The sequence below is a fragment of the Buteo buteo genome, chromosome 16, assembly GCF_964188355.1.
Source record: "Buteo buteo chromosome 16, bButBut1.hap1.1, whole genome shotgun sequence".
Lineage (NCBI taxonomy): Eukaryota > Metazoa > Chordata > Aves > Accipitriformes > Accipitridae > Buteo > Buteo buteo.
The window spans coordinates 31,166,937-31,183,414 of NC_134186.1; the positions used below are offsets into that span (position 1 = coordinate 31,166,937).

The 16,478-nt window shown below is 61.5% G+C and overlaps 3 protein-coding genes and 1 long non-coding RNA gene across 4 annotated transcripts in view; 3 read left to right on the forward strand and 1 right to left on the reverse strand.

Moving 5' to 3' along the window:
- B4GALNT4 (beta-1,4-N-acetyl-galactosaminyltransferase 4) overlaps nucleotides 1–1,950 on the reverse strand; it is a 31,265-nt gene extending 29,315 nt beyond the window's left edge. Inside the window, exon 1 of the mRNA XM_075047169.1 lies at nucleotides 1,800–1,950. Coding sequence (XP_074903270.1) covers nucleotides 1,800–1,950 — 151 coding nt within the window. The remainder of the gene's footprint in view (nucleotides 1–1,799) is intronic.
- Nucleotides 1,951–6,249: 4,299 nt separating this feature from the next.
- LOC142040530 (dispanin subfamily A member 2b-like) lies at nucleotides 6,250–7,977 on the forward strand. The gene is made up of 2 exons (XM_075048563.1): nucleotides 6,250–6,555; nucleotides 7,414–7,977. Exons 1-2 carry the CDS (start codon nucleotides 6,343–6,345, stop codon nucleotides 7,606–7,608), a joined length of 408 nt encoding a protein of 135 aa, XP_074904664.1. The 5' UTR covers nucleotides 6,250–6,342; the 3' UTR covers nucleotides 7,609–7,977.
- Nucleotides 7,978–9,344: 1,367 nt separating this feature from the next.
- Nucleotides 9,345–14,195, forward strand: LOC142040533 (uncharacterized). The gene is made up of 4 exons (XR_012653235.1): nucleotides 9,345–9,908; nucleotides 10,053–10,555; nucleotides 12,884–13,204; nucleotides 13,599–14,195. It is a non-coding gene; the product is annotated as an uncharacterized LOC142040533 (long non-coding RNA).
- Nucleotides 14,196–15,211: 1,016 nt separating this feature from the next.
- On the forward strand, nucleotides 15,212–16,477 carry LOC142040532 (dispanin subfamily A member 2b-like). Its single transcript, XM_075048565.1, has 2 exons — nucleotides 15,212–15,473; nucleotides 16,003–16,477. The coding sequence occupies exons 1-2, from the start codon at nucleotides 15,288–15,290 to the stop codon at nucleotides 16,147–16,149; spliced, it is 333 nt and encodes a 110-aa protein (XP_074904666.1). The 5' UTR covers nucleotides 15,212–15,287; the 3' UTR covers nucleotides 16,150–16,477.
- The last annotated feature ends 1 nt before the right edge of the window (nucleotide 16,478 follows it).

The window sequence follows — 16,478 nt, forward strand, 5'->3', positions numbered from 1 at the left end:
ATGGCATGGGGCAAATCCAAACCCCATCACCGGACCAGTGGAAAACACTCCGGAGCGCTGTCCTTGCCTGGCACCTCCCAAGTCACGATCCCCCCACGCTATCCCCATCTCTTTCCCCACCTCCCGCAGACCCTCTTCTCCCCAAAAGCCGCGCGCCTATCACCCCCCCAGCTCACAGCCGTCCAGCCGCGCTGCAGGGTATCCCCGCTGCGAGCCGGAGCGGGGCTGTGCATCTCCTCACTGCTACAGCAAACCCTACGGCCCCCCCTCAGAGCACCCTGAGGGGCAGGCTGGGATGCAGGGCACATAGGGAGGAGGTAAGGGAGAGCAGGAATAGACACCCACCGGGTTCAGCACCCGAAAACACACTCAGGGAAGGCAGCAGCACACAGGCATTGCTCTGTTCACCCTCCCTGGGTGAAGCCACGGAGGAAAACCTCATCTCGCCCTCGCACCGCTGCATCCTGACACCCAGAGGGACCCCGATCCGCAGTTTTCACAGCCAGCCATCCGCAGGGCCGGTGATCCCACACCATCTACCCCCCTGCCCGGGGCTGCCGGCCCCGAAAGAGGAAGGACTCGGCCCTTCTTAACACCAGGATAATTGCAGAGACATGGGGCAGCCGCTTGCGGTTAGACTTCTGTAACTTGTGGCTTTTCCATTAAGCACGACCCTGCAGCGGAGAAAAGAAAACAAGCGGCGCAGCCTCCCCATAACCCCTCCTTTGAGGCGATGCACAAGCAGCCTCATTTCCTGCTTCTCGTATTAGCATTATCCCGATTTTACCATAAGGCCCAAAAATTTGCAGGATCATGCTGCTGCTATGGTCGGAAACTTTGGGTTTGCCAGCTGAGAGGCTTCACTGGTCTCCAGAACTGCTCTGACCCACTCAGGAAAGTAATTTCTTGCCTAAATAAGCAGTAACGCTCATTTCTTTCTTTTTTTTTTTTAGGACAAAAACCGCTAGACAAGTTCAGTCCGACCAGAAATGTTACAGCTCAAGTTTCACCCGGCAAATATTTTGTGCAGTTTTATGCCACCCAAGCAGCCCAACGAGGTCTGCAAGGGTAAAGCTGGGAGCAATTAACCACAAAGCCGAAGCGTAGGGCGAGTGCTAGCACCTGTCCCTCCAGATTAGCCCTGCCTGAGCATCCCAGATTGCATCCCTGGGTGCGAGCCGAGGGTTGGAGGAGGAAGGATTTTTATTTTTGTTTCCCGATAAAGAAGGACAGGCTGAGAAAGTGTTGGGAAAGGATGGGAGGGTTTGGGTTTGCCCCTTCCAGGCAGCAGCGAGTGGCTATAAATGGCCTTCTTTGTCATCGCAGCCAAAGCGGCGGGCGGAAAAATGAGGACGGAGCCGCTCGAGGCTGGGGGGGCGGGGGGGTGGCGGGGAGAATGAAACCCCCCCGACAGGTTTGGGGTCCCTCCTGGGTCTCCTCCGGTCCCCCACTCCCTGACGGTGCGATGCCGGGGCGCGGTGCCGAGGTGCCCGTGGCAGGGTCCCGCTCCCCCCAAACCCACCTAGGCGGTGCGGGATGGAAAGCCGCCGTCGGGCCATGGGCGGGGGGGGGGGGGGGGGGGTGTCCCACTCTGCGGGTACTGGGTGGGAGCGGGGCCGGCAGGAGTGGGGGGGATGCTCTAGAAGCCCGGCGTGGTGGGGGGCACCCACCACCCTTTACGGGGGGACCCCAAACCCCACCGAGGCCTCGCACCGAGGGGTGATGGGGGTCGGGGGGGACCCCCGGTGCTGTCCCCGGTTGGGGAGGGACGTCGCCCGCCTGCCCCCCCCTCCAGTTACCTCTGCCGTAGGCGAAGGGGAGGCGCAGGGCGCGGCCCTGGCGCACCAGGCTGATGTGGAGGTAGGTGAACCAGACGGCGAAGGTGAGCAGCACCAGCAGCAGCAGCAGCTTCAGCTGCTTCCGGAGCTTCTTCACCGGGAGCCGCGGCATCCTGCCGCCCGCATCGCCCCCGCCGCCGCCGGCCTAGCCCCGGCCCATCGGGCCCCCCGCCCGCCCGAGCCCGCTCGTTACGGGCCGGCTGCGAGGGCAGCGGGGCGGCGGCGCGGCTCGGCGCGGTGACCCCCGGCCGCCCGGTGCATCGCCGCCGCCCCGTCGCGCCGGCACCCGCGGGTGGGGGAATGAATGAGCGGGGCCGCGGCGGGATGGAGGCGGGGGGGTACTGCGGGGCGGCGCTGCCGCCACGCCCCCTCGGCCCGAGCGACGGCACCGCCGGCCAATCGCGAGGCGCCCGGCGCGGGACCGCCGCCAATGGGTGGCCCGCGGGGGAGGAGCCCGCGGGGGAGGAGCCGGCGGAGGCGCCGCGCGTCTCCACGCCAACGGGCCGGCATCCCCGCGAGGCGCCGCGGGAGAGGCCGTGGGGAGCGCGGCGGGACACGCACACACACACACACGACGGGTGACCGTGTCCCCGTTCCCGTTCCTCTCCCTGTCCCTGCGCGGCGGCGGGGCGGGAGAGGAAGGGTTCTCCGCGCCGCTGGGCCCGGCGGGACCGGTGACGCGGGCCTCGGCGGGGCCGCCCCCCGACCTCTCCCCCCCCCCGGCGGGGATGGTACGTTCCCGCGCGGCCGCGGCAGGGGCTGCGGGGCCCGATCCCGTCCGCGGGGGGGAGCGGGATCCCCCTCACTGGCGCGAGGATCTCCCCGGTGCGCCCTCGCCGGGTGCAGGGATCCCACGGGCTCGGATGCAGGGAGCCCTGGGACCCCCCCTCCCTGGGTGCAGGGATCCCATAGGGGCGAGTGGTGGGGTCCCCCTGATCCCCGCTTGCTGCGTGCAGGGATCGCACGGGGGCTGGGGCCCCCGGGACCCCCCCGCTGGGTGCAGGCATCCCACGGGGGCTGGGGTCCCCGGGATCCCCCTCGCTGGGCGCAGGGATCCCTTTTGCTGGGTGCACGGGATCCCACAGGGGCTGAGATCCCCAGGATCCCCCTCACTGGGTGCAGAGATCGCCCCTCGCTGGGTGCACAGGATCCCACGAGGGCTGGGATCCCCGGGATCCCCCTCACTGGATGCAGGGATCCCCCTTGCTGGGTGCAGGGATCCCATGGGGGCTGGGATCCCCCTCACTGGGTGCAGGGAATCCCCCTCGCTGGGTGCACAGGATCCCACAAGGGCTGGGATCCCCGGGATCCCCCTCACTGGATGCAGGGATCCCCCTTGCTGGGTGCAGGGATCCCATGGGGGCTGGGATCCCCCTCACTGGGTGCAGGGATCCCCCTTGCTGGGTGCACAGGATCCCATGAGGGCTGGGATCCCCAGGATCCCCCTCACTGGATGCAGGGATCCCCCTTGCTGGGTGCAGGGATCCCACGGGGGCTGGGATCCCCGGGATCCCCCTCACTGGGTGCAGTGACCCCCGGGGCCGAGGCCACTTCTGTCAGCAGGACCGTCTGGAAGAAGGAAGGCTGTAGCTCACCCTGTGCAAAGCCTAACAGTAATTAACAGTAAGACGTAATTACACCGACAGCAACCGAGGCCTCACTGACGGAGGGTTACAGGTCGCACCGCCTTGAAGGAGCCGCTTGCCAGGGCTACTCCTCAGGGCTGCAGGGGCTCAGCCAGGCTGAGACCGGCCACAACTCACTTCACCGATGCACAGGCTGGTTTTTCCCGCTGCAGCGCAGTGGCGAAAACATCGGGGCGCTTTTTTTTTTGTCTCCTTTCCCGCTCCACAAGTTGAGGCAGCAGCTCCTCCTTGCTGCGGCTCGGAGCTGGGACAAAAACACACAAGATATCAGTTATTAGAGAAAAAAGTGCATTCACAGCTGAGAAAACTAGAGGGCACCAGTGCTCTGGGTTTCGTTTCCCTGCGCTCCCCTCCCTTAAGGATGTGGAAGGTTAATTAGACGGTAATTAAGCCCAATTTAGACAAACAGGCAGGGAAAGCAGCAGTGGGAAGCTCGGTCCTTGTTAGGAAGCAAACCGGCACTGAGCCCTGCAGCGGGCTGGGGTGGCCAGGGGCTGGCAGGGCTGCCCCAGCCAGGAGGAGGAGGAGGAGGCCGGGATGAAGGGGATCTCTGCACAAGGCTCTCCCAACTGATGTGGAAGACGCACATCTGGGGAAATTAAGCCGTTATTTCTCCCATTTTTTTGCACCTCTGCAGCAAAGGGAGCGGGAGGCTGTGGGTCGGGACGTGGCTGTTTGCACAGCCTTCAGCCAAGGGACTGAAGTTCAACCTCTTCCCACCCTGCCAGCAGTCCTGGGGGGGTCCGGGAGGTTTGGGAATACCGGTGGGACATCCCAAAAGATTTGCGACTGGCCCGTAGTGACCAAGGAGAGAAGCTGGAACACAAAGTACAGAATTACAAAAGCAAATATTCATGCACAAGGGGTCCCAGCCCAACTGGGGCACCCCAAATGTGGCTTCGCAGAGGGTTCTCATACCCTTCGATCGGTCAAGTACAAGACGACTCAACTAATCACTGGCACCTACGCTACCGATTACGAATTGTAGTCAAACTTTGCAAAGCAACTCTAGTTTTGCGGTATTGCAAATTCTCACTGATTATCCACTGAGCCAGATGTCCCTGCAGTCAGTCTTGCCGGAGTGACTGCTCTGTGATGCCAGATGATGCTGGGAGGGATTCCAAGATGTGTCAGAAGGGTTTAGGATGCTGGCATGATCCTGGTTGTCCCGGGGCATCCTTTAACCTTCATGGACAACTCGAAGCTTCTGAGAAGCAAAGTCCATATTTCCAGGGCCAGGCTGCCCTTTTGTTTGTTTTACTTAAGCATGAACAATCCCAGAGTTGCCAATAAAATTTTGTTACCTCCTCATATTACAGTGTATAATCTGAATTAAGATGTATTAACAAAGTTAATACACTGTCATACTATAAAGACTGGTTGGTATAATAGTGAGGGAGGGGAATTTTCATAAGGGGTCTGGTACCCTTGGGGACCGCAGGGAGCTGGCACAGGGCTTTTTGCAGGTCCCAAATGATGTCCCCAACAAGTGGCATCTTCTGGCCTCCCCCCATATTTGGGGGGGATGGAGTCAGACCCGGGCTCGGGTCCCTCTGCGAGAGCAGGGTTTGCTCCTGACTGCTTCGACCCTGTAAAGGGCTGCCTGAGAGGTAACAGAGCTGGAGGGGATGAGCTCGCAGCCAGCCATCCCAGCGCTGCCTGAAGCCGGTCTCCCCCCACCCCAGCGGGATTTCGGGGATTTCACAGGCAGGCACAAGCCCAAGCCCTTCGCACGGCATCCTGCCTCCCCACGCCAGCCGTGCACTCAGCCCTGCCTCGACGAGGTTTCCGGGAAGAAACCCCCTCCAAAAAATTAAGGGAGCGGCAATCCGCACCCTGCCAAAGGGACAATAATCCCGGCCAGGGCTTCTTCTGCCAAAAGCCTTTCTCCTCGATGGAGCTAGAAACTTTAGGGGCCTTGAAGTTGTGTCCTGTTGGCCTTGACCGCTTCTACTGAAAATCCAAACTGTGGGGAGCTGGGGTTTGAGGCTGACAGGGGGAGGCAAAGGGGGTTCCCAGTGCTATGCGGCAGGGACCTTATTTAGAGTTTCTTCACCAAGCACCCCAAAACGCTCACGGTTGACCCCAGATGGTCACCCCGGGAGGGGACAAAGAAGGGGACAGAGAAAGGGGCAAGGAAAGAAGGGGGCAAAGAAAAAGGGGGCAAGGTAAAAGGGGACAAGGAAAGAAGGGGGCAAAGAAAAAGGGGGCAAAGGGAGGAAAGAAGAAGGGGTAAAGAAAAAGGGGGCAAAGAAGAAAGAGGTAAAGAAGAAGGGGTAAAGAAGAAGGGGGCAAAGAAGGGGTAAAGAAAAAGGGGTAAAGAAAATGGGGGTAAAGAAAAAGGGGGCAAAGAAGAAAGAGGTAAAGAAGAAGGGGTAAAGAAGAAGGGGGCAAAGAAGGGGTAAAGAAAAAGGGGTAAAGAAAATGGGGGTAAAGAAAGGGGGGCAAAGAAGAAGGAGGCAAAGAAGGGGGTAAAGAAGAAGGAGGTAAAGAAAAAGGGGGCAAAGAAAGAAGGGGGAAGAAACCGGGTAAAGAAAGAGGGACAACGAAGGGAACGCAGAAAAAGAAAGCAAAAAAGGGGGCAAAGAAGCGGACACGGAAGGAAGGGGACGAAGAAGGGGGCAAAGACGGGGGGAAGACGGGGACAAGGGGGGGGCCAAAGGAAGAAGGGGGGGGCCGGGGACAGGCGGGGGACGTCCCGTGCCGCCCGGGGGGGGGCGGGGAGCTCCTCCCCCCCCCGAGAAGGGGAGCCCGGACGGGGCGGCCCCGACCCGCCCCATCCTCGGCCTCGGGGAAACGAAACCGCCGGCGGCCGATCGCCTCCCCCCCCCGCCCGCCGCAGCCCCCACGCCGCCGGGATGGAGCGGTCGCGTCCGCTGGGGCCGGCGCTGCCGCCTTACGAGCCGCTGGCGGAGGGGCTGGACATGGAGGGGCTGCCGCGGAGCACCGTCGTGTCGGTGGAGCCGGCGCCGCCGCCCCCCCCCCGCGACCACCTGGCCTGGTCCCTCTGCACGACGCTCTACGCCAACGTCTGCTGCCTGGGCTTCATGGCGCTCGTCTTCTCCGTGAAGGTGGGGGGGGTACCGGTGGGGAGGGGGGCGAGCGCGGGCGTCGCCTGCACGGTGGGGTGGGGGGCGGCCCCGGGACCCCACTGAGCCCCCGGCCCCAGGGAGACTCATGGAGCCCACAGAGCCCCCCGCAAGCAGCCCCCGGAGCCCCCAAGCCCAGGGAGACCCGTGGACCCCCCAGAGCCCCCAAGCCCAGGGAGATCCGGGGACCCCCCAGAGCCCCCAAGCCCAGGGAGATCCGGGGACCCCCCGGAGCCCCCAAACCCAGGGAGACCCGTGGACCCCCCAGAGCCCCCAAGCCCAGGGAGACCCGTGGACCCCCCGGAGCCCCCAAGCCCAGGGAGATCCGGGGACCCCCCAGAGCCCCCAAGCCCAGGGAGATCCGGGGACCCCCCGGAGCCCCCAAACCCAGGGAGACCCGTGGACCCCCCGGAGCCCCCAAGCCCAGGGAGATCCGGGGACCCCCCAGAGCCCCCAAGCCCAGGGAGATCCGGGGACCCCACAGAGCCCCAGCCCTGGGGTGCCCAAAGCACCCCACAGCACTCCCAAGACAGGAGCCCCATGGACCCCACAGAGCCCCAAAGCCGAGGGTGCCCAATGGACCCCACAAAGCCCCCACTCCGTGGACCCCTGGCCCCACAGAGCCCTGGCTGGAAGCTCCGGAGGAGGCAGGGGTTTGGGGCAGTTGGCACCCCAGAGTACCCCAGTGTTTCACGGGGAGCTCAGCCCGGCATGGCGGCTCAGGCTTAGCACAGCCCCTCCAGCACCTCTCCCACCCGGCTGCAGCCTGGAGCCCCCCGGGGTGTCCCCCTCCGCTGGCTCCCCCCAACCCTGCTGACTGTCCCCTCTGCCTCCCCACAGTCTAGGGACCGCAAAGTCCTCGGCGACTACAGCGGGGCGCTCAGCTACGGCTCCACCGCCAAGTACCTGAATATCACCGCCCTGTTGCTCAACATCTTCCTCGTCATCCTCGTCATCGCCCTGATCGCTAGCGGCACCATCGTCGTGGTGAACCTCTTCAACCAGGAGCATCAATCCTTGTTCGGCCCCACTTAGCCCTTCCCTTGCTCCGTGGGCAGAGCATCCCCCCTTACGTCTGCTAGGAGCCCCCGTCACCCCTCAGAGCTGGGGGTTGTCATCCATGCGGCCTCCCAGACCCTGCTGGGGTCCTGTCCCCCTTTCCTCGCTGCTCAAAGCCCCTACGGAGCCCTCTCTGATGGCTGCCCTCATTGGCCTCCCTGGAGACACCTCTCTTCTGGCAGCAGCTGAGCACCCAGGAACTGGCTGTAGCAAAGGAAAAGAGCGTGCTTTTCTGCTTGCTGTTTCACTCTGATTTTGTATCCCCAAGTGCCTCTAAGAATAATCCGAAGGAGAATTGCCTCGTTCGGAGAAAACCTGGTTTAAATAAAGGTTTCTTTCACTTTTGCCCCGGCTCGGTTTCATTTTGGCAGGGGGTGGTTTGGGGTCCCCCCACCCTAGTTTGGCCAGCTGAGAAATGGCATCCACCCTCAGGACGTGCCTGAAGAGGGAAAATTGTCCCTTGGCATGGAGCATCACACAGATGATGAGCCAGGTTCGGTGAACCCGGGTACCCATGGGGAAGAGGCATCCACACAGGATGCAAAGCGCTTGTAAGGCTCACCCCAAGGATGCGAGTAGCACCTCGTCTTTGCCGGGGTGTCACCAGGGGCACCCCCATCCTCACTGACCCTCAGGAGGGTGGTAGGAGCAAGCAGAGCTGAGAGCAAGCTTGTTCTGGGAGGGGGGGGCGCTGTGCAAAGGGCTCAAGCAAAATGAGCTCGAACATGACTCTGTGCAGCCATGCGTGGGGCAGTGGGGCCAGCAGAGGCTTCCAGAAGGAAGGGGAAGCTGTGGGTGGTGTGGCTCCATCCCAAATCGCCTTGCTGCAGGACAGAGCCGTACAACTCAGCCCTGAGACATGGGGTGGCGCTGGGACCGCCGGGTGACAGGGACACCAGCTAGGCAAGGCTGCTTTTGGGGTGAAGTGAGAAGGTGAACCCCCCCACCCCCCCACCCCAAAGCTTTTTCAGCATTGTGCTGGGATAGAGTTAATCTTCTTCATGGTAGCTGGTATGGGGCTATGTTTTGGATTTGTGCTGGAAACTGTTGATAATTCAGGGATGTTCTTGGTACTGCTGAGCAGTGCTTATACAGAGTCAAGGCCTTTTCTGCCCTCACCCCACCCCACCAGCGAGCAGGATGGGGGTGCACAAGGAGCTGGGAGGGGACATAGCCGGGACAGGTGACCCCAACTGACCGGAGGGATATTCCAGACCGCAGGATGTCATGCTCAGCATATAAAGCTGGAGGAAGAAGAAGGAAGGGGGGGGGAGGGGATGTTCGGAGTGATGGCGTTTGTCTTCCCAAGTCACCGTTACGCATGATGGAGCCCCGCTTTCCTGGAGATGGCAGAACGCCTGCCTGCCCATGGGAAGTGATAAATTACTTCCTTGTTTTGCTTTGCCTGCGTGCGCAGCTTTTGCTTTACCTATTAAACTGTCTTTATCTCAGCCCATGAGTTTTCTCACTTTTACCCTTTCAACTCTCTTCCCCCATCCCACCGGGGGAAGTGGGCAAGGGGCTGCGTGGTGCTTAGTTGCTGGCTGGGGTTAAGCCACAACAGTCCTTTTTGGTACCCAACACAGGGCTCGAAGGGTTGAAGATAACAACAGCTTTGATTGGAATGTGCTAGATCAAATTTATACCTGTTATTGCTGTTTAGCTATTAATCGAGAGGCTCCTGTGCTTGCCATGGGGCTTGTTTGCCTCACTGTGTACTAGAGTCTAGTGCTCGTTAGTGGCTGCTTTTTGCTTTTGCTGCTTGCTGTACTGCTGCACTGCTTATCTTCTGACTGCCATGCCTGGGAACATTTTGATAACAGCAATGGCGATGCGCCTGGGCTGGCAGATGGCCATGGCATCACTCCTGTTTCTGTGGTGCTGTACTGGACAGGCTGGAACTCCAGTATGAACTCGAGTAGAAGGGACTGCGACCTGCAGATGAATTCACATGGGAGCAGGACAGCCCGAAGCATCTGTGGCCGTGGATAACCCCATGCCAGAGCTGGTACATCTTGAAGCATCTGTGGCGGTGGTTATGTCTGTGCCACAGCAGGTACACCTTTGAAGGGATTGTGGCCCAAGGAGAAGTCCAGGCTGGAGAAGGTACACCTCGAAGCATCCGTGGCTGTGCATGCGGTCATGCTGGAGCACCTCAAAGCAACTGTGGCTGTGGATAAGTCTCTGCCGCAGCAGGTATATTCCTGAAGAGACTGTGGCTCATAGACAAGGCTCCACTCGGAGCAGATACACCCCTAAGGGACTGCAGTCTGCAGGTAAGTCCAAGCTGGAGCATGGACAAGGGGAGGAGTTCATTGCAATGTTAAACCCTACGGTCTGCTTTGCATACTAAACTGTTTTTATCTCAACCCATGAGTTTTCTCACTTTTATACTTCCAAGTCTCTCCCCCATCCCACAGTGGGGCAGTGAGCGAGGAGCTGCGTGGGGCTTAGTTACCAGCTGGGGTTAAACCATGACAAGCATCAAGCCTTCACGCCAGCCATTCCTGCTGCCTCAACATAAGGGCTGGCTGGGAAGCGGACAGTAATCCTCACGCCTCCAGGGCTGCTGGCATGTGGCACTCGGCTGCCTGGCTTCGGCAGTGTCCGAAGTGACCTGGGCAAGGCCCCGCAAAAACTCCTGGCTGAAGCCCATCTGGCAGAGCTTCAAGTATGTGGTTGGCCTGGCTTCCCCTTTTCCCAGCTTGCTGGAAGCCTTCGCACTCCTCGCCCTCGGCAGGCTCAGGTCCTTGGGGCTGGGGCCTCACAAGGATGGGAAAAAAAAGCTTTTTTTTTTTTTTTTCTCTCTCCCCAAGAACATCAGGCTCCTGCCAAGAAGCCACGCTCATGAGTAAGATGTCAGAAATGCTGCCCGCAAAACAAAACGGTTATTTGTTGCAGGCTCCCTGGCACCGACCTTCTGGTGAATCATTTATTCCTCTGCTTCTTCCCGTAAGAGCAAACAAGCACATGCTCCCAGTTGCAAACTGGGCTGCTCACTGCCCACCCGGCTCACAGGCCACTGACATGCTTGCCAGCAGGATACTGGTTCAAACGTCCCCATCCAGCTGTGGGAGGGGTGAGAAGTTTTTTAAAAGAGCAGCAAACCCCTGCTCGAAAACATCGCCCTGACTGTTCAGGCTCTTGGCTGCTTCATTACAGTGCTGGCAGCAGCCACATCCCATTGTCCAAGGGGTTGGCGGCACGCCGGCGGGCTGTGCTGGATCGCACCAGCTCCTGTACCCGCCTTCCTCATCCTGCTTTCTTCCCGACCCCTGCAGAAGCGGGATCCAGCCTTGTTCTGCCCAAATCCCTTGCTGTACATCGCTGCCCCAGGGGGTTTTGATGCCCGTCTGGGCTTGCACGGGGGTGTGGGCTCACTGCATGCTCTTCCCCCTCCTCAATCAGCCAACGCATGCAAAAAATCCTGGGGCACATCTTCCTAGGGATGTTCTGCAGCCCAAAACCCACCAGGGCAGTCCTAGTTGGATATCCCTGTCGGGAGCAGGATGGAGTCGGACAGGAAGAAGCAGCCCCTCACCCTCTGCACCCCCCCAAAACCCTCCTCTGTCTCCCCAAAGTGCAATTGGGGCTTTTCAGCATGGGGATGCCCCTCGGCACAGGGTCCTGGTGAGTGCTGGGAGGGAGCCAGGTGGGACGGCAGGAACAGGGTGGGCTTTGAAAGCAGGGAGAGCAAAGCCCTTTTTCTGGGGTAAATCCACCCGATCCGGGGGCTGCCGTCCCGCAATGGGGAGGGGCAGGACAGTGGTGCTCTGAGAATGTGAACAGCCTGTTCCTGCTCTTACGGCAATGGCTTCAGGCTGTTGGCAAGGAGCCACCGAGCCCCTGAGCTCCCAGCCACACTGCCAGAAGCGAGTGCTGAGCAAGCGGTGGGACCCGTGCCGGCCCTCGATGGGCCGTGTAACCCAGTGAGCCGCTCTCAACCCAGCTGAACAAGCCTCCTGCAAACCTCACGGTCCTGCATTCGCCTTGCAGACCCTTCCCTCCAGGCATGCAAAAGCCACCCTCCACCCCGGCGTTTTGCTTTCCAGCACCTTCCCTCCGGCACTTGCCCCAAAAGCCATCAACCACCACATCCCCTTAACTCTGCCCGGCCCCGCTCGGGAGCAGCCCTGGGAACTGAAGCACCTCCCCAAGGGCTGGGGTGCGGGTGGGAGTGGGGCCAGGCAGAGGCACCCAGCCAGCAGCAGTAATGAGGATTGAACTTTGTCTCTTGGCTTTCTAGTGTCTCGTTTGTTCAGGTGCAAGGGCAAATAAATGAAATAGCTGGAAATGCAGATGGGGAGGTAGGGATTTCGGTGGGAGGGTGGCAGCAAGCGTGGGTCAGTGAGACACCAGCTGTAATCCCACTGGTGGCAGGGGTTTGCAGGAAATGTCCCTAAACGGACACTCAGAAATGAGGGACAAGGAACAAACCAGCTGTGCTCGGTCCTGGTGGCGGCCAGTTGCCCCGGCCAGCATCCCAATGCCACAGGTCCCTTCGCCTCCACACAAGCTGCAGAAGCAGATAATGCCCCATGGAGGGACACCAGCAGCCCAAAATGGGGAACCTCCGCTGGGCTCCTGCCAGCAGCTTTTTCAGCAGCACATACATCAGGTGTTGGGTCTGGGGTGCAAACACCCACCCAGAAAACCCCACCGAGCCCAAGCCCTCCTCCCTCCATCCCCTTGCCCATCTCCACCAGCCTCCCTGCTTCTCACAGCAATTCCTTAATTATCACCACAACCTAATAAACCTCATTACCAAGGTAATGTGTCACCATTACCACTTCCTTGTGCCACCAAGGAAGTAGCTGAGAAGGGGAAAAAAAAAAAAAAGAAAAAAAAAAAAAGAAATCTCTATTTTTGTGTGGGCTTGGGACAAGTGACGTCAGGGGCTGGGACTTTCAGATCCGCACCCAAATTACAGGGACAGCCAGAAAACCTGAATGGCTACAAGTGCAGGTGACGAACGCCTTTGCCCTCCTCCTGGTGCAAACCCTCTGCTCTTTCTGAGTGGGATAAAACCCATTTCTCAGAAAAATACGAGGGCTGAGTTTCCCTTTATCAGCCTCTCACTCGGCTTCCAGGAGCCAGCCACCAAGCAGGAAGGATGCTGATATTTCCAAAACCCACATAGTTTGTAGCTCTGTGCCTTGGTGGTTTTTTGATTCAGACAGTTTTTATGTTCCTGCTGCTTTCTCAAAGCTTTCTTCTTTCTTTTTTCCACCCCTCAACCTTCTTTTGGAAGCCACAAGACTTCATCACAGCTGCAAGACCTCATCACGGATGCCCAAACCAAAGAGAGGAAGACCCCCTTGAAACCCAACAGGCAAACCCAGCAGTTGGGGGACCCCCGCCACTGCTGCTGGTTTTAGCTTCCGCAGATGGGGATCGAGCCCTCAGTGGTGGTTTGCATCTGGGGAGGGGGCTTTGGGGGGCTGGTGGGTGTCCCCCACCAGTGGCATGTCCCCTCTGCGACTGAGTAACCCCAGCGGCGCACCTCTGCCCTAACCTGCCCAGGGCAGGAATCGCTTATCAGCCCAAGAGGGCAAAAAGCAAAGAAGCGCAGGTGAGGCACCCGCCCCGTGGCATCGCCCGACCTGTGGGCATCCCCCTCCGCCTGCCCCGCAGACCGTGCCCGGGGCTGCGTCTCTCTCCCCCAACCTGGCCTTAAGCCCCCAGCCCACCCAGGGAACCCACCCCACCCTGTGGCCCGTCCCCCAAGAGAGCCGGTGTGCCCATCCCAGTGCCCTGAGTGGTGTCAGACAGGGTGGCCCCACCCTGGCAAACCCTTCCTCTTACCTATAACTAGCCCAGGCACCTGTGCACCTGCTCCTCAGTAGTGCCAAGCTGCCATGGAGAACTTCCCCCAGTCCGTCAGCATCAACATGCAGCCCTATGGCAGGAACGGGGCAGGCTCCCCAGCCACTGCCTTCGGCCCCACCATCACCTCTTTTGTTCAGCTGGAGCCTGTCCCCAGCCCCCCGGACTTTGTGCTCTGGTCCTTCTTCAACACCCTGTACGGCAACTTCTTCTGCCTGGGCTTCGTCGCGCTCATCTTCTCCATTAAGGTGAGGTAAAAGTCACCCCCATCCCACCGCTCCTGTGCCTGGCTCGGGGGTCCTGCCTGCTGCCTGCCCCCATACCAGGGCTCCCTAATCCCATCTCTTCCTGGCTCATCTTGTCCCACCCCGCCAAATCCCATCCTGTCCCATCTTGTCCCACCCCATCTCACCCCATCCCATCTTGTCCCAAACTGCCCCAAAGCCACCTCCGTCCCCATCTTCCCCCTCCCACTCCCTCCTGCCGCATCCAGCCCCACCACGCCGCTCTGCACCCAACGTCCCCAGCAAAGTCACCGTTCCAGGACTGCCCATCCTCCTTTGGTGCTTTGGGAAAGGGGGACCCAGGCAGTGCGGCGGGTCTGGCTCTCCTCCCATGGGCTCGAGTGAGCCCCGAACCGTCTCCTGCCAGTGGGGTAAGGTGGGCAGCCAGCTCCTGGCTCCCTCCCACGGTGCTCCTGAAATCATGGCAAGGCTTCGCCCCTACCTGAGATAAGAAACGGCTGCTCCCTTTTCCTTTATTACCTTGAAAGTGAATAATTTTTAATGGGCACCTTGATAACCCCTCCGCCCTGCTCATCTGATACCCACCTGCCTCACTCGTGGGGGGAGACGTGCGGGTCCTGTGGGGCCTTTCTCCCCACTCCCACTGGACAAGGGGGTGTCCTCAGGCACCCTCCTGGTGCCCCCTGACTGAGACAACCCTCTTCAGCATGAACCCGTGGGGTGAGCTCAGAGAAAATAAAGCTCCTTCCCCACACTTCTCCTTGGAAATGTCCTGATTCTGGGTTTGGGGAGACGTTATTCCCCCCAGGCATCCGCACCTCAGGGGGCCGGGGCTGCCCCGAAACTCAGATGAGCGGGGAGGCAGGGCTGAGTGAGGAAGAGCAGCAGCAAAGGGGCTTGGCAAGGGGGTGCCGTGTCTGCGCTGTTGGTTAAAAAGCAGCGCGCACCCTCTCCCCAGGCTTCTGGGGTGCTCAGAGACGCCCCGCACCCCTCCCGGCTGGCGTTATCTGCCGTCCCAGTCCCAGCCGGAGATGGCCACCGCCAGGCTCTGCAGTCGCTGCCGGGGAACCCGGGGCTCAGTGGGGGAGCTGGGGGGGGGTCCCACCTTTCCTTGCAGCCGCCTGCCCCTCGTCTCAGCACCCTGAAACCATCTGCCCAGCCCACTCCCTCCCTGCCCCACCTCGGTGCCGTCTCCGCACCCTTCGCTGACAAGGGAGCGGCCCTCCAAGGGGGAAAATTTCGCTTTGGAGTCCCCAAAGTCCCCCCCGAGCCCCCAAGGTCCCCCCGGAGTCCCCAGAGCCCCCCCCCCCGAGTCCCCACAGCTGCCCCACACCCGCCGGGTGGAGGTAGAGGGACACGGGCGACCGTGCCCTGGGGCGACCGTGCCCTGGGTGGCAGCGCCACCCACCCAGGAGGGGGGCTGAGCCCACCCACCCCCACCCGGGTGGCCCCGGGCCGGGGGCTGTCCGGCCGCTCTGCCCGCCCCGGGGGGGGCCGGGACCGGGGCCGGCGCGATAGGGCGGTGCGGGGCCGGGTTTCGTTTCCCCAGCGTTCCCTCCCCTCGGCTGCTGGCTCGTCCCGGCCATGAAGCCCCGACAGGCGGAGGTGTCCATCCCGCTGCAGCCCCCCGAGCGGGAGGCGACCCCCGCCGCCGGCCCCGACGGGCAGCCCCGGGACTACGTGGTCTGGTCCCTCGTCAACGTCCTGCTGGGCTACGGGCTCGCTTACCTGGGCTGCCTCTGCTTTCCCGCGCTCGTTTTCTCCATCAAGGTGAGGGGGGGGGGGGCGGCCCGGGGACCCCCACCCGCCACCCCCGCACCAGCCCGGCTCCGTCCCCTCGAACCGGCCAAGCCGTCCCGGGACCCCCGGCCAGCTCCTCCTGCCACCCCCAGAGCCAACCCGGCCCGGGACAGCCGACACATCCCGATCCCCGCCCTGACCCGGGACCCCCCCGCCCCAGCCCCCTCCGACGCCCCGATCCGCCCCCCCCCACCCCGACCCGGACCCTTCCCCGGCCAGTGACCCCCACTCCCCGGGACCCCCCGACCCAGCCCGACCCGGACCCCTCTCCTGTCCCAGCACCCCCAGCTCTGCTCTCCCGTCCCAGGCGCCCCTGATGCCACCCTGCCCTGGGACACCCCCCCCCCCGAGTCAGCCCTCCCCCGATGCAGCGTCGTCCCCGCCGCCCGAGCCTGCCCACCCATGTGTCCGTGAGCTCCCAGCACCACGTTGCAGCCAAGCCCAGTCCGGCCCCCCCAGCCAGGTCCCCCCCTAATGAGCCCCCCATTTGCCCCCACAGGCCCGTGACTGCAAAGTACTGGGGGACCTGGAGGGTGCCCGGCAGCATGGCAACCGTGCCAAGGTGTTGAACATCATCTGCTCCGTCCTGCTGGTCCTCAGCGTGGTGGCCGTCATTGTCATCGTCATCATAGCGACCACCCGGTGAATCAACTGACTGCCGCATGGCCACGGACCTGCTTGCTGCCACCACGTGGAGTGCTTCTCCTCCCCTCCTCTTCCTTCCCCCAAAATGTCCCCACTTGAGGCGCGTGGCGGAAGGGAGAGAAGCCCTGGCCCCTTGCTGCCCGCACCCCTGGGCATCCCAGCGCAGCCACCGTGAGGAAGGGGAGGGGTGGGCCAGGTTGGGACGCAGGGGACAGCCCCCCTCTTTTCTCTACTTGGGCGCTTCAGCAAGGAGCTGTTGAGCTTCCTGGGATCTGTGACACACATGTACATCACTGCTGCCACAAATAAAGCTCGCCTGCCAAACCCAAC